The sequence below is a fragment of the Euphorbia lathyris genome, chromosome 2 (assembly GCF_963576675.1).
Source record: "Euphorbia lathyris chromosome 2, ddEupLath1.1, whole genome shotgun sequence".
Lineage (NCBI taxonomy): Eukaryota > Viridiplantae > Streptophyta > Magnoliopsida > Malpighiales > Euphorbiaceae > Euphorbia > Euphorbia lathyris.
This window is the reverse complement of record NC_088911.1, coordinates 50,484,139-50,501,921: the sequence shown is the minus strand read 5'-3', so window position 1 is coordinate 50,501,921 and position 17,783 is coordinate 50,484,139. Positions and strand designations below refer to the sequence as shown.

Genomic DNA, 17,783 nt, shown 5'->3' with positions numbered 1-17,783 from the left:
GTGACCTTCGATATCTCCTCCAAGACAACTCAACTTTGCATAGCAACGTAGAAATTATGCAAAAGTTTGTCTCTGAGGTCCAATCAGATTCTAAGAAACTGAAAAAGGATGTCACATCTATTCAGAATCAACTCAAGGTTCCGAATAAAAGAAATATTCCTCTGAACACTCAGTACCGAAGTACTAGTCAGCAGAGATGGAATCCTCAGCGGAATGTCCAGTGTGACTTCTGTGGGAAGAAAGGACACACCACAAAGGTGTGCTGGCATGCTCAGCACTGGGGTGCTGACCAGTCAGTGAAATATCCTAAACGGAAGGTCAGCTGCGACTTCTGTGGGAAGAATGGACACACTGTCCAAGTGTGTTGTCATAAAATTAAATATGATGCTTTACCTGTTGAACCTAACAAACAAGGACCCAAAAAGAATTGGGTACCTAAAAGTAACTAGCTATATTGCAGGTAAGCCTGAGGTGTGCTGAGAAGTCAAAGATGTGGTACATTGACAGTGCATGCTCGAGGCATATGACTGGTGATGAAAATCAGTTCATCACATTTGTGCGTAAACGATGAGGAAGCGTAAGTTTTGGAGACAACAAAAAGGGTAAGATAGTAGGGTCAGGAACCGTTGGTGGTAATCCTACTATTGAGTCAGTCTCCCTAGTCAGCGGACTCAAGTATAACTTACTCAGCGTAGCTCAGCTATGTGATAATGGGAGAAAAGTTATATTTGATGACACTGGATATAAAATATTCGAGGGTAAAACAAATGAGTTGATTTTAACTGCCCCTCATATTGACAATGTCTTTATGCTGAACTTAGAAAAGAAATTTTCAAAAACTGTATGCTTAGTGTCAAAGGAAGAAAATTCCTGGCTATGGCACAGGAGACTTGGTCATGTAAGCATGGACCTCCTGGCCAAATTAGCAAGAAAGCAACTAGTTGAGGGATTGCCAGAACTTAAGTTCGAAAAAGATCAATTATGCAACGCTTGTCAAGCTGGAAAACAAACCAAACAATCTTTTCATAGTAAAAATATTGTCTCAACTAAGCGTCCATTAGAGTTGCTACATTTTGGATCTCTTCGGTCCAGTCCAGCCGCTAAGCTTGGGTGGTAGAAGATTTTCCTTGGTCATTGTAGATGACTTTTCTCGGTACACTTGGATCATCTTGCTGAGTATCAAAGATGAAACCTTTGAGACGTTTTCAACTTTAGTAAGAAAACTTGAAAATGATAAAGACCTTAAGTTAGCTCACATCCGAAGTGATAATGGTGGAGAATTCAAGAACCAACAGTTTGTTGAATTCTGTGAAGCCAACGGCATTGACCATAATTTTTCTGCTCCTAGAACGCCTCAACAAAATGGGGTTGTTGAAAGGAAAAACAGAACCCTGGTTGAAATAGCCAGGACAATGCTGAGTGAGCATAGGCTTCCAAAGTACTTCTGGGGAGAAGCTGTCAACACAGCGTGCTATATACTTAATAGGGCTCTAGTTACACCCATATTAAAGAAGACTCCCTACGAACTTTGGAAAGGACGAAAGCCCAACATTGGATACTTTCGTGCCTTTGGTTGTAAATGTTTTATTCCAAATACCAAAGACAGCCTTGCTAAGTTTGATTCAAAAGCTGATGAAGCTATCTTTTTAGGCTACTCAACAAACAGCAAAGCATATAGAGTTTTCAATAAACAAACTCAGGTCTTAGAAGAGTCAGTACACGTTGAGTTCGATGAAACTAACCCTGCAGGAAGAGACATGCAGCTGACTGAGGATGATCCACACTCAGCTCCCACTGACCAAGAAACAGCCGCTGAGTCATTGCCTCAAAGGCTGACCAAAGGTAAAAGCGAAACTCAAATTGTTTTCACTGACCAATCTACACCTGCAGAGATTGTTGAAACACAACCAGCACTAGACATCAATCTACCAAAAGAGATCAGAATACCAAGAGGACACTCAGAGAGTGCCATTCTTGATGCCGCTGAGAACACCCTGATGACAAGAAATCAACTCAGGAGATACCTCACCAACGTAGCATTCGTCTCAGTCCAGGAACCAAAGAATTTTGCTGAAGCTGAGTACGATGAATTCTGGATGAATGCAATGCAAGAAGAACTTGATCAGTTCAGAAGAAATGAAGTATGGGACTTAGTGCCAAAACCAAGAAGCCAGAAGACCATAGGAACAAGATGGGTCTTCCGCAACAAGCTGGATGAACAAGGGAACGTGGTCAGGAACAAAGCAAGACTTGTAGCTCAGGGCTACAGTCAGCAAGAAGGTATTGACTACGGTGAGACCTTCGCCCCAGTGGCAAGGCTAGAGGCTATAAGAATTTTATGTGCATATGCAAGTTATATGAACTTTAAATTGTTTCAAATGGATGTTAAGAGTGCATTCCTTAATGGAGTTATAAACGAGGAAGTCTATGTTAATCAGCCTCTAGGGTTTGAGGATCTTAAGTTCCCAAACCACGTTTATAAGCTCAAAAAGGCTCTGTATAGTCTCAAGCAAGCACCACGTGCTTGGTATGAGAGGCTGACCAGTTTCCTGCTGAGTAGAAATTATGTCAGAGGTAAAGCGGCTCAGATATATGTTGATGACACACTACACCATAGAATGCCAATTGCAACGATGCTGATTCGTTGTGTTTGGTACTCAAAACTGTTGCAATATGGCCAAAAATGGGTAAAGGCAACGATTTTGGTCAATATATTTTCGTTGGTTAATTCACGGTTGCTTTTGCTCTTTAAGGCAACGAAAATGTTCTATAATGCAACGACGAAGATATTGTTGCTTTAGTTTGCAACAAATTGCAACGACCAAAGGATACAATGGTAAGGCAACGAAAACTGATTTAAAAGCAACGGTTATACATTTATTAATCGTTACCTTTAGTAAGACATGGCAACACTAATTTATAAGTAAAGCAACGATTTAACTTTTAGCAACACCTTTTGTTATACTAATGCAACGAATTTATTTGTCTAAGGCAACAATCATTTTTCTAAATCAACGGGTTTTGATTAACAAAAGTAACACAGTTTTATAGTTAAAGCAACGATTTTAATTATAGCAACAATTTTTCTCTTACAAATGCAACATTTTGTAACGTTTGGCAACGAGGCTTTATTTTACTATTGCAACGATGTTTGTAACATAAAGGCAACCATGATATTTATAATCCAAAAGGCAACGCCCATTTAAATAAATATCCACAAGCAACAAAATCCAAAAACACCTAAATATCAACATCCACCAATACCTAAATAATAAAATCAGTCGTCACATTTATCGAACACCATCCAAATTTAAATTGAGTAATGGGTTCATAAGGCTAAAATTTTGTACAAAAAATTCAAGACAGAGCTGATAGTTCATTCTTCACTTCTATAATCTCATTCTTCACTCTTTCTTCCTCTATGATTTCCATTTTGAATTTTCTCCATTACATCTTCAGACATGGTCCCTATCCTACCAATTATCCATTCATGACCATGAGATGATGCGTCCCTGAGTATTTTATCAACATGCTCAACGTTTTCCCCGCCAGATGACAACTTTTCAATCTTTAACTATAGAATTAAAACATGAAAAACACTCATTAATAGCAAATTGACTATTAAGAGAAGATAACCAATCACTTGAATATTATTTCATTATCAATAGAAAAATTACTTAAAACAAAAAAGGCTCAACATTAACCTGGAGACCATCACTATTAGTGAAGTAGCCTGCCGCGCTTCAATGCCCACAAGACCATAGTATGTATAGACAAATTTACATAAGTTTCCCTGAGCAATACACTTCGTGTATGTTTTCCAAACTTAACCCCACCTAAATAAACAATCCCAACTTATATTATTAAGAAAAGAAGAGAAAGAAAACATTAACAAATTCTCAATTACCTTCAATAAGTGATGAAAATAAAATATCCGCAGAATCAAAGTCTGCATAACCAAGGAGGTCAGCTTCACCGACTCGAAAGATTCAAATAGGCCGAAGTGGATCACATCGTGCTCCTGCACTGACAATTAAGAGCCTTGGTCATTATCCTGGTAGAGAGAAGACTCTGAATTATGGAGATGTTGATTCAAACTATAGCGAAGATGAAGGATCTGAACAAATCAGTAAGGAAAGCAGTATATATAAACCCATGAGCTATGACATGAAATCTCATAATTCATCGATTAGGTTTACATGAATTTATGATACCAAGCCTAGCCTAGCCAAAATAATTGTACCTGAGGATTTGTTTCAGCAGCAACTGCACTGAGTGCACTATCAATAACGTATATGAATAAATTCAACTCCAGATCTTCTTTTGCACGGGAGCCAATCATAAATGCTAAAGAAGAACCATCTAAAGGAGAAACATACAACACGAGAAATCCGAAGGCAGCCTGCTTAACATCAAACAAGGAAGAAATATTAAAAATTGAGGTTGTGGTGGTTCAGGATCCACAATAAGCTGCCCCTAAAAAAGATACAATAAAAATGGACAACACGCCTTAAGGAAATCCAAATTAATTGCAAAACTAATAAGTTTTTCATGAAAATTTGAGGCTTACAACATAATTTTACTGACATGTTCAAGAACAAGACATGCATGTTAGTAAGAAGAAACTTAAAATCAAAAGAGAAAAAAAAAACAAATACATTTCCTTCAAAAATTAAAAACAAATAAATTGAAACCGTCCAAAAATGAAGGGAATCTAACAGATCTAGCACCACCAAGAAATAGTAAGAGTTGAACAACTATAGCTTAAGCAAACACTCTTTCTTTCACTCTCCTAACTTCTTCTAAATGTACAAATCTAGAAGTTCTAGACTGCTATATGATTTGACGATACAAACTACACAAGAAGCATCTCAATTCAGAATGGACAGTTGAGAGAAGACTACTTTATAAAGCAGCTGAATGGAGTCAACAAAAGGAAGCTGAACTGAACCAGATGCTGACAAAAATGATGGATACGAAGCGTAAGAATGCCAGGAAACCTCAAACTAGCAGAGGTGGATTTTATGACCATTGCAAGGAGAAGAGAGATGAGAAACTTTGAGCAGAGAATGCTAGAAAGAAAGAAGAAAAAGATAGTACACCTCTCATTAACAATTTTTCAGTTACCTTCATCACTATATGATTTGATTTTCATCTTGATGAAGTTATTCCAGACATGTTGCAACATCTGTTGTCCCATTCCAAATTTATACTGCAACCGCCGGATCTCCAAATCAGCAGGTGATTCGTAAAGCCGTAGTGCAACGGACTCCTGTGGACGAAGTTTGTGAAAGTAAATTCATAAATAAAAGAATAAGCTCAGCCCTGGGGCATACAACACCTGGTTATAGCACATAAGAATAAAATCTCATGACCTGCCATTAAATCAAAATCTGGATTTGATTCAGATGCTCCTAACTGATGCAATAGGTAAACTAATGGGGGAAAAAAGATGCCAAAGCAAAATAAAAGATTATCAGAACTAAGTTTGTCAGTCTTTAACACGATAACACAATTTAAAGAGACAACCAGTTTGACACGGCCGATTTGATAGGTTTATCATTTTTCTGTCATTAATATCATATATAATCATGTGGAATCTATATATCACACAAGACACTTTGACCAGATAACCCGTTTGGACACCTTAATCAGAACATCTGTGATGAAAAATCATAGCACAGATCATAGTAGACCATACTAAAGATGCAAATATCGAACATAAGAGAAAACCCTGGATCCCGACACAGAGAAAAAAATGTTAAGATATTTATGATCTGGTCAGTGAAAACTGAAAAGCAAACCTGGATTTTAAGTTGAAGGTCATTTAGCTTAACATTCAGCTCGACCACAACTGGCTGCAAGAAGATGGATCATGAAGAAATGCTTCTCTTTCTTCTCTCTTCCAGAATATAACCGGTAATAGCAATAAATTTGACACTCCGTTGTTTTCGCCATGAGAATGGTTGATTGTATATTTTGCAGATCAATGATTTGGCAAACTGTCTGGCAAAGGGGAAAAAGGAAAAAGAACAAAACAAAACTCCACAGTCGAAAGAACATATCACCGCTCCAGTCTGGTTATTTCATTTGCATTTGGAAACACAAAAGTGCAGAAGAGTGAAAATTACAGCAAAAAACTATTCATTACACACAAGATATCAAGAAAAGAATTCATAAGAAGCAAACAAGCAGGTATCAGGACAAGTTTAACCAAACTGCAATGAATTAAAACTAGAGGCACTACAATTGTTCAATCATGTTTCCTTGGAGAATTTTACCATCAATATATATTTCCTACGATTTAACCTTTACCTTTATCAAATTTGTAGGTCAAAATGTTAACTCTCACATGTTACTTGGCCTTTTTGTTTCTCTATGCTGCTAGCCTAGTGATATTACAACAAGTCTCACATGTAATTGCTTTAAAGACACTGTGTAGAGCTTTTCCTTGAGGTGGAGTAGAGTAAAACGATTAAACAATTTAATCAAATAGATTTCTGATATTCAAAGAACCACTGTAATGTCCATAATTTTGTCTAAATATGGCCAGTTCTGCTATTTTCTTCTGTTAACTACATTACATGTTAGCAATGGCAACTTGACATCTATCCAGCAGAGTTTAACAAAAGGCCTTGATTTTGTTTGTCAAACCAAAGAACTTGTATCAACTAGAACAAATAGAGATTTGTAAATAGCCCTACACATTCTGGCCTCCAAGTGTAACTGTTACATTTTGATAATTTGTTTACCAAAAATGGGGTAAGCATTACTGGACTGTCCTCTAACCTAAAGGTCAATAGATGTGTGAATTTCTTCGGTTGACAGATTGAACAACAACGGATAAAAACAAGTCCATTCAGAGTTTTAATTCTTTGTATATTTTAGAACGGACAATCTAGAGAGGCCAGTAGTACATAATACTTGTAAGTTGTATAATAAAAGCAGATAACTAGGACAAAAATTGATTTAATTTAGAAAGGTTATTGTTCAAGCTAGATAGTAATAAAAAGGAGAATGACAGGCAGAAGACCAATAAAAATGATTGTCCTATTTATCAAAGTAAAAGCTTAATTTCAAAAAGTTCAACTTGAAAATTCCATAGTTTCAATATTTTCCATCATTTTCAAAGTTCAAGAGGCAAATATGCTTTTATGATATATTTGGAGGGACGAATATAGTAAATCAAAGATTAATTATATTATTTAGCTCTAATACATCCTTAATTTCTCATAAAAGCATATTGAGAATTAGAAGTGATGAAGCAGCAAAGATCAAGAGAAGTAAAAGTCTTATTGATTGTCATCTAATTTCCAATAGAAATGCATGCCAATTTGGTTCAATTGCAACAAAAAAATCAAACAAGAGTATGAGCAGTGCAGATTATGGAAGACATGAAGGCATCAAATTGACATTAACAACTCTTGGAACCCCTGATTTCCTAGCCCCTTTAGCACCAAATTGACATTAACAACTCTTGAAACCCCCTGAGTATGTAAGAATAAGCCCTGGAGAGTCACACTATTGCCACAAAAATCAAATGAGGAAGCAAAATTATAGCTCATGCTTGAATCTTCTTATGAACTTAACTAGCTCATAACACAATCTTTATAGAACGACACATGTGGCCCCTTATATTGACACATGTGGCCCCATATATTTTATTTTGATAATTTGAGCCATTGATTATGTATGAACTTATATATCAAACTGAATAAAAAAGCCATCATGTTGCCAATATTTCCACTTCCTTGATCTCTGACCTTTCCAACCCGATACAATGCCTGAAATTTTTTAAGCGATTCCATGTCCTAATTACTACTGACTGGGTTCTTCCTCTATTTTTCTCTCTAAAACCCAATCCTAGAAAAACAATATAATACATGATTGACTTATGTTATTGCAGGCCACTGTGGTGTTTTCACTCTTTAGAAATTCTTATTTGTTTACAAGATCATCATCACTGTTAACCATATGCAGTCTTTATCATCATCACTGTTAACCATCTAAGCAATTCTGTCTCTTATATATAGGGAAGATTATTATCTAGTGTGAAAAGGACCATATAATAAAACCAAATAAATAACTTAGACTAGAAAATGGAATCTATACATCAATTTACTTTTACTCCTCCCATGAGTACACACATACTAATTTGGTCCCAATTACTTGTCAACTCCAAAACTCAATTTCACAAAAACAAAAGCTAAACAAGTAAAGGCAATGACCTCAAAACTAAAGGTGCATGATATATTATCTCCAATGAGAAAAGGAAAAGCTAAACAAGTAAGAAGAATGTGAGTAAATCAAGTAAGAAGAATGATATATCAGTCAAGATCATCAAGAACATCAACGCTATGTTAAAGCATGTGACTAAATCAAAACAAGTCAAGCATTAACAATTATGATTCAAGTCAGAAGAATAAGAGGTTACCTTGTTGATTCTGTTTGACTGGATTTGGGCGAGCGTCATTCAACCTGTTCGATGACAATATTGACCTAAAATGGATTCCGACCTAAAAGCGATTCCGACCTTAATCACACTGGGTTTTTCTTAAATAGGGAAATCAATTTGTTTGAGAGAAAGGAAAAGGGAAACCGCAAGTGTGAGAGAGAGTTGTGAGAGAGAAAGGGAAAATGGCTTGAGAAGGAAAGGCAAAATGAGAAATGGTTTTGCTGAGTGTGAGAGAGACTACTGGAATTCTGAGAGAGAGCAGCGTGTGAAGAATGAGCAGCATCCTATGTCTCAGTGAGGGGAAGTGAAAAATCTCTAAAGTGGAAATTGGGGGGAAATGAAAATTTTGGTAAAAATTTGATATTGGGGGGAGTGAAAAGTTTTAGTGCAAATTGTGGGAAATGGAAATATCAAATAATATTTTTAGTGGGAAGTTTTTTCTTTTTATCAATTAAGAATTGGAACAAATTTTTAATTTTTTATAAACCAATTGAACCAAATTATTAATATGTTAATTAATCGGTATATAATTTATTTAGATAAAGTGTAAAAATATCCCTAATGTTTACAGTCAGAAGCAATTTTACCTTTAACGTCTAAAATGATGCAATTTTACCCCTAACTTTGACATATATATTTTACCGCTAATGTTACCAACATTAAGGGTAAAATTGTACTATTTTAGACGTTAGGGATAAAATTACTATTGACTGTAAACGTTAATGATATAGATAAAACCAAATTATTATGCTATTTTACTCTATTTTTAGTCAATGGGCAATTATTTATAAACTATAGATAAAATCTTTAATTAACAAGAGTTGGAATTAAATTTATCAAATTATTAAGTATAGTGATTGTATTTTTATTAAATGCAACATTGGAATAGCATTTTTACATAGTACATCGTTGCTTTATCTAATTATCGAGTCCAAAAAGGCAACAATGTGTCGTAAATGCCATATTACTGTTGCCTTACTTCAAATTGTACTATTAAAAATAAATCAAAGGCAACACTTTATACATTATCGTTGCATAAGACTCACATAAACATGAGCAATAACAAAAGAAAATATAATGTAAGATAATGCAACGATTTACTGAAACGATGTTTTGAAAATTGGTTGCTATAGGCAATCTATGGTGTAGTGACATTATTTTTGGTGCCACTAACGAGTCAATGTGCAAGGAATTTAGTAAGCAGATGCAGACTGAGTTTGAAATGTCAATGATGGGAGAACTCAACTTCTTCCTTGGACTTCAAATCAAACAAGGGAAAAATGGCATCTTCATCAGTCAAACTAAGTATGCTAAGGAGATATTGAAGAAGTATGAACTTGAGAATTGCAAGTCAATATCTACCCCTATGGGCACTGACACTGTCCTCTGCGCTGACGAAAATGGTAAGTCAGTAGACAGCAGATTGTACCGAGGTATGATTAGTTCTCTACTCTACTTAACTGCTAGTAGGCCGGACATTCAGTTCTCAGTATGTTATTGTGCTAGATATCAATCTAACCCTAAGGAATCTCATTACATAGCTGTAAAAAGAATCCTTAGATATTTGCAAGGCTCAGTGAATGCAGGTTTGTGGTATCCCAATACTCATGATTTCACACTCATTGGATACACTGACGCTGACTATGGACAAGACAAGCTTGAACGAAAAGCACCTCAGTAGGTTGCCACTTCCTTGGAAGATGTCTTGTGTCCTGGTTCAGCAAGAAGCAGGCGTCAGTAGCCCTATCAACCACTGAAGTTGAGTACATTGCTGCTGGAAGCTGTGTTGCTCAAGTCCTATAGATTAAGCAACAGCTTGAAGATTATGGCATTCAGACTAAAACAATTGAAGTCAAATTTGACAACAAGAGTGCCATTGACCTATCAAAGAACCCAATCCAGCACAGTAGGATGAAGCATGTCAGTATAAGACATCACTTCATCAGAGATCATGTACTAAAGGGAGAGATCAAGCTGACCTATGTCCCAACGGATGAGCAGCTTGCTGATATCTTCACAAAGCCACTGGCTCATGAGCAATTCAACATACTTAGAGAAGCCATTGGTATGTTTAATCCTCTTCAATAAATTCCAAGTATAGTATGTATGCATGCTGAGTGAATTACCATGCTGAATGATTTATGCTAAATCAATAACTATCACATGCTGAGTAGATATACATGCTGAGTGTTTATCTTAAGCTGAGCTACTAAGCATAAGAATTATTCCTTTGCGTAACACTGACTACTCAGAACGTTAAACGTTTGAAATCCTTAACACTGAGTAAAGATCCGTTGCAAAATTTAATGCATAACACGCGAATTAAATAGCCACCTAGGATGACGTAAGCGCAATGATTAGAAAACACATGCGCCGAATGTGTCATAAATGCCAGAATATTTGTCGATTGAGTATCTCGAGGTCAAATGGCCACCTCAACGCTTCAGATCAATTCGACACCTCTATAAATAGTGGACGATTTCCCACTTTTACCTCTTTACGCTTAGAAATTTCTGGTATTCAAATACTCTTCTCTAAAATCTCCCAAACTTCTCAAAACTTCTCTAAGAATCATGACAAAAGATTCTCAGAATGTCTCCGGTGCCGGTTACACCGATAATCGCTCCGATGAAAACCCTCAAATCCCTGCTCAGCAGGAACACCGTGAGACTCCCACCAAGTCTCAAGACACTAGTCAACGTGACCAATAAAAGGTCACTACACCGAGGAAGCAAACCAAGGCTGACCAAGCCACCTTCTCGAAAGGGAAGCAAAAGCAAGATAAAGCAAAGAAGCCCGTGGAACGCACCTACTCTCCGGTTTACGAGAGTGTGAGGGGGTATAAGGTAGACCACTCTAGATGGTTTTCAAAGGGTTTTGTGGAAGCTGAGCAACCCTTCTGTGAGTGGATCAAAAACAACGGCTGGACCGAGCTGTTCTCAGTTCGGGAAGAGACCTATCCTGAGTTAGTGAAGGAATTCTACGATAACCTAAAAGCCGCGGATGATAATCGGGACTACATGGTCACCCATGTTTGAGGAAAGGATATCTTCATCATCCCCGCTTATCTGGCCTCGCTACTCGAGCTGAAAAACGAAGGAGCAATACTTCGTAAATCCGGTGACCAAGATAAAACCAACTACTCTGTTGAGTTCTGTAAACCTCATGGTCATGTAGGGGAAATTTCGAGTACCTCAATGGGTCAGCATCAGAAGATGGCCCATTACATACTGACCAATTTCCTCTTCCCTAAGATCAACTGCACCAACTCAGCAACAAACTTTGAGCAGTGCTTCATCTGGCACATGCTGACCTATACGCCGATAAACATGCCTGTCTTTATAATCGGTGGGTTTCAAAGAAGTACTGGAACCCTTAGGTTAGGATCCATTATCATAAACATCCTCAAAGATCACCGGGTAAGCTTGGTTGAGGAAATCCACATAATAGGAATAGAGATCACTGCAGCGGCACTGTTTGGTCTATTCTACAATCAACCAATTGTGCCCAAGAAAGGGAAAGCCATCGCTGTCCAGGAAACTGAGGGGATGCAGACCCGTAAAGGAAAGAAGGAAAGAAAGAGGAAAGCTGTTCAAAGCCCCTCTAAAGAAGTTGTTTCTCCACCAAAGAAGCTTAAATTTGTGTTCAGAGGAACAAAGCCTCAAATTCAATAAGGTCAGGATGGACCTAGGTCAGCGGAAAACCTCAAGAGGCAAGCTGAGCCTGAGGTGGAAGAAAGAGAGGACGCTGATGAGCAACCACTAAGGAAGAAAAAGAAACTCTCTTTTGAATTAAGACCTATCAATGCACCTCCCACTGACTTCATCATTCCCGCTGATTCACACTATGCACAAAGTCTTGGCGATGACATTGAGCAACCACAGGATGAACAAGATGAAGAAGAACTGGGTGGTCAGTTTGATAATGAGGAAATAGTGGATGATGAGCAACATGAGTCATCAGATGTTGAACAACATGGCACAATTTACACTGAGGAGATTGAAGAGGAAGAAGCTGAGCCAACAGAAAAGGACCACACTGTTCAAAGGGAACCTTCACCTACTGACTCTATTGAGTCTATTCCTGCTGACCCCTCTCCTCCAAAGACCAAGAAACTAAGGAGACTTAAGAAGAAGGCACACCGATCCCCATTCATTGACCTGATGGGTGACTCACCTCTGTGGGATCCGATCACTGACCTATCTGATGTGCATTTCAAGTTTTTCTCTAATCCTATTGAGTCTCCACCAGAGCAACAGGAAAAGCAAGCCTCTGCTTCTCAGCCTAAGGAACATGCCAACTTAACTGCTCTCCTAACCCAAGATGATCCCGAGCAAGTGCTCGAAGTTCCTGCTCCTCAACATGTTGAGCAATCTAAGGAAATACCTGCTCAGGTCAATACTGAACTTCCTCAGCTTCCAAAATCCAGTCAGCTTCAGCCTGACTCTGAGCAAGTAACACATTCTGCCGATCATCCTCTTCCACAAATCCAAGTGCAGAATCTAATCTAGTCAGCTTCCACTGGAAATCTTAACTCAAGACCAGCCGCTGATCATGCTGGCACTTCCAATATTGAGCAGAACCAAACACCGCCTCTATTCGGTTCTACTCCTCTTATGGCATCTGGGCCAACAAATGATGGATCCTTCAGTTATCTTACTGCCTCTGAGTCTGGTCGAAGAATCATTGACTCAGCTCAAGCACTTCTTCAGGACCTCCATCAAACAAACGCCGATGCCGCTGTGTCTATTAATGTTGAGCCAACTCAGCTTTCGTCTGTCACTCGGCTTCTTACAGAGATCAAAAGTCTTAAGGATCTTCTGAGCGTCATGACTTCATTTCAGTCTCAACAGCCCAGGAAGGAATCAATAAAGAAGCTGGCCGAACTCCAGCTGACCATGGTTAATCATATGAACTCTCTACAGGATCAACTTCATCAATTGTCAGCTGCGAACACAATGTATGCAACTTCTGCCGAAGTTCATCAACTCTTCAACCAGCTTCACACTGAGCAAGAGAAAACCAATCACCAACTCTCTTCCTCCTCCCCCATTGAGCAAATTAGTGAGGCTGTACGTCTGCTAAACTTAATCAAGGAAGAGATGGAAACTGACCAGCTCAAAACGAACGAAATCCTGAAGTACTCTCGAGTTACTTTCAACCATGTGCGCCACTCAAATGCTCAACGTCAGTATTTTGACACGTCCTTGCTGAAGATGTTTCATCAAGCATTTGCCATGCTCACTAACAGTATACACTAGGTTGGAAAGTCTCAAGCATATATCCTGAGTATGCTCAGTGCCGCAGCTATCAGGATTCCACGTTCTATTTTGGATGATGGTGTGATAGGGGTCAAAAACCCCTATCTTTGGGTACGGTTTTAGGACGGGTTTTAGCATTATTTAGTTAATAAGCGAGCATTTCTCGCATTTAAATGCTTTTGTGTGAGTTAGTTAGGAATTGGAAACGTTTTATTTATTTTTCGTTGTTTAGGCTCGTTTTATGACCAATTTAGGCAATTACGGCCAAAATAGCATGCATAGTATAATTCCGTTATCTTTTGAAGCTAATTGGTCCGTCAAAAATCGCACCAAACGAAGCGTTTGCTCAAAATAAGCGATTGGCGGGTCAATTTAGCCTTTGGACTAATGTTATCTGGAGTTTCTGTACATGCGCAGGTATAAGTTCGGACGAAAAAGGCATCGATGGCAGTCGGCAAGCACACGGGGGCATACCGGGCAAGAATGCTCGACGAGCGGGCCTCCGTAGGCCATGCCTGCTCGCCGAGCAGGGCGCTGCTCATCGCGAGTAGCGCCTGCTCGCCGAGCAGCTCGCCCTGCTCGGCGAGCAGACCTGCGGGAATTGGTCAAAAAGACCAATTCCGCCCCCACAATGCCATGACGGACCCCACGACTTCCTACCTGCATAAGGACACGAAAATAGGTCAAAAAGAGGGCCGAGCCACGCCTATAAATAGAGTTTTTCCAATGTAAATTAGTATCTTTCATTTATTTGTAAATGACTTTAGCTTCCCCCTTGTAATTCCTCTCCATCTCCTCCATATCCTTCAAACCTCCATTGAAGCTCCTTCAAAGCTTTTCTCGAGGAATTATCAAGGTTTGTCCTTAAGATTAGGTCGCCGGCTGCAGAGTAAACAGGTTCCCTGAAAGGGATTTTTGTATCTCCTTTTATCTTTCCTTGTTTGTACTCTTTGATACAGTTGCCGAACCTAGCTTATTGTATCTTGTGACATTGTTCTTCGCCTTTAATAATAATTTAGCTCTTATTTTGTTCTATGATTATTTGTCTAATCTCTGTCTTACGCTTTATTCAATTGGTTTAACTCATTCAAAAGCACCAAAATCTAGTAGGCACATATTGCGAGCTGAATCTGACCTAGTCAGAGCCTAGGAGATTGACAACCTCTTAGTTGATTAAGCGCCAATTTACTGAGCCTTAGACCTAGTTTCGGCCTTAGGGAATCACGCGCTAGGAACCTCAGGAGGGTAAGTAGGGTTAATCGCCTTGAATACAAGTGACTCAGATTAGGTTTTTACTCAATAGACCTAACAATCTATCTTCATTATTATCGTTCATACCATGTTCCTTCGGGTAATTGCATCTAGTGAAAGATCAATTAGGAGTAGTTTAACTTAATTAGGGGTAGAGTAGCTTAATTAGGCATAGAATAACTTAGTTAGAATCAGATAACTTAGTTAGGATTAGTATAATTCAACCTAGGAGTAGATTAACTTAATCAAACAAACTCAAAACCCCCTAAGCCTAGATAACTCCTGAAACCAAGTAGCTCGATACTTGCAGAAATAAATCCTGTGGACGATAACCTGGACTTAACCAGAAATTTATTACTTGATAACGACGGGGTACACTTATCCCTTAGTGAGTCTTCATCCCAACTTAGGTGAGGGCGCATCAAGTTTTTGGTGCCGTTGTCGGGGATTTATTTCTTCTGCAATATCGAACCAAAGGTCGATTTGTTAGTTTAGGCATTCATTGTGAATACCTTTGTTTATATCATTCATACTTATATTTATTCATATCATTGTCTATATATATACTTGTTGATACACAATTACTTCAATTCTGTAACATTACTTGTACTTATAAAATCATTCTTCCAGCAATTATGGACAACAGAGCTTCAAATCCGTCCATGAACGATCTCAACACAAAAATGGATTTCCTTGTGGCTTCATACAACTGTAATAACCAACCAAGGACACCATTTTGCGAGAGATGTGGCCAGAATCACCCCGGTAAGGTATGCCACGCCAACTACTACGTACCTAGAGGTGAGAATGTAAGTTACTTGGGTAATCATCAAAGGTATAATTCTGAAACCCCAACTTACAACTATTACGATCAGGAGCATACACGATATCCACCGGCGCCCTACAAGGCACCCGTGGATACCCTTCCATGTCCCCATTCTAACTCTGATTTTTATGGCAGGCAAACAGAGTGCTCAAAAGGAATAATGACCCTCTTAAGAGAGATATCCATCCGACTGACGGCCAACGAGGAGGCATGCAGGACCCTGAGCAACCAGCTTGCCGCAATCAGACAAGAAGAAAGGGAATGCCAAGAGGCGTTCCTCTTACAAGAGGAGGCAATTCAAGCCATCGCCCTAAGGAGCGGCAAGGAAGTGGACACACTCGTGGCACCTCCATCGCAAACACATCTGTCACCTCAGGTAAGTAGGGAACCGGAAGTGGTAAGCAACCCCGGTCCCGCATCTGAAACTCCAGCTCCTGAAGTAGCTGTAGAAAAAGTAGTTAGGCCTTATGCACCAAAACTGCCATTTCCTCAGAAACAGAAAAAGGCCAACTTAGATAAGAAATTTGCTCGGTTTTCGAAAATCCTTAGTAGATTAGAAATCAATATTCCATTAATGGAAGCACTAGAGGAAATGCCGAACTATGCAAAATTTCTTAAAGACATGTTGTCGAAAAAGAAAAAGTTTGGGGAAAATGAGATAGTGGCTTTAACAGAACAATGCTCGGCCATAATCACCCATAAATTACCCCCCAAGCTTAAGGATCAATGGAGCTTTACCATCCCGTGTAGGATAGGCAACATGCATATAGATAGGGCATTATGCGATTTAGGAGCAAGTATTAATCTGATGCCTTTATCAATTTTCAGGAAATTGGGACTCGGAGAGCCTAAACCTACAAACATGACACTGCAGCTAGCGGATAGGTCGATCGCACGGCCTAGAGGCATAGTTGAAGATGTATTGGTGAAGGTGGACAAACTGATCTTCCCGGTCGATTTTGTGGTCCTCGACATGGAAGAAGACGACTCCGTCCCCATTCTTCTTGGGAGACCGTTCCTTGCAACCGGTAGGACACTGATAGACGTCCATGGAGGTAAATTGGTCCTAAAGGTGCAGGACGAAGAGATAACATTTAACGTTTATGAGTCTATGAAATTTCCTCAAGAACGCTCCAAAAGTTGTAACTTTGTAGATGCGCTAATAGATGAATGTATTGAGGAAGTTGACCTTAACATGAGAAATACCTCTTTAGAACTCGGTCTAGGTGGTGAGGAATGTGAAAACTCGAATGAACCATTTGAAGATCTCCCACCTGAAAAATGTTATTGGGTCAAGGGTAGAAAAGAAGACCTTGATCGTGAGATCAAACCTAAACCCAAAACCTCGTTAGAGGAACCTCCAGAATTGGAGCTTAAGCCCTTGCCCAACAATCTGAAATATGTTTTTCTTCAACCTCCCACAGATTTACCCGTTATTATTTCTTCTTTATTGACAGTTGAACAGGAAGAAAAATTGGTGGAGGTGCTGATGCAACATAAAGGGGCCTTTGGATGGTCAATCCACGACATCAAAGGCATCGACCCCAAGATCTGCACGCATAGGATTTTCCTTGAGGAAGAGATCAAGCCATCTGCTCAACCTCAATGACGGCTCAACCCTAACATGAAAGAGGTGGTAAAAGCCGAGGTTATAAAACTCATCGACGTAGGTATCATCTTTCCAATTTCTGATAGCCAATGGGTAAGCCCGGTTCAATGCGTGCCCAAAAAAGGGGGAACAACGGTAATGGAAAATGAAAAAGGGGAATTAATCCCAACTAGAAAGGTTACGGGTTGGCGTGTATGCATAGATTATAGGAAATTAAACGAGGCCACCCGTAAAGACCACTTTCCTTTACCATTCATTGATCAAATGTTGGAACGGTTGGCAGAGCATGAATTTTTCTGTACTTTAGATGGGCTATCCGATTATATGCAAATCCCCGTGGACCCTTTGGACCAAGAGAAAACCACATTCACTTGTCCCTAC

General features: G+C 39.0%; 1 protein-coding gene across 5 annotated transcripts; it reads right to left on the bottom strand.

Annotated features, from left to right (window-relative positions):
- Positions 1-3,248: 3,248 nt before the first annotated feature.
- On the bottom strand, positions 3,249-8,704 carry LOC136220652 (uncharacterized). 5 transcript variants are annotated; one of them, XR_010684651.1, is made up of 7 exons: positions 8,435-8,704; positions 5,805-6,077; positions 5,128-5,272; positions 4,244-4,402; positions 3,908-4,021; positions 3,705-3,836; positions 3,249-3,574 (listed from the first exon to the last, which is right to left on the bottom strand). XR_010684651.1 is itself a non-coding variant. In XM_066008450.1 (5 exons), exons 2-5 carry the CDS (start codon positions 5,131-5,133, stop codon positions 3,780-3,782), a joined length of 336 nt encoding a protein of 111 aa, XP_065864522.1. In that variant the 5' UTR covers positions 5,134-5,272; positions 5,805-6,199; the 3' UTR covers positions 3,249-3,779. The 5 variants fall into 5 exon arrangements, 1 of the variants encoding a protein (XP_065864522.1); XR_010684652.1 differs by lacking the exon at positions 8,435-8,704 and having other exon boundaries at positions 3,908-4,117; positions 5,805-6,199; XR_010684653.1 differs by lacking the exon at positions 8,435-8,704 and having other exon boundaries at positions 3,908-4,026; positions 5,805-6,199.
- Positions 8,705-17,783: the final 9,079 nt, after the last annotated feature.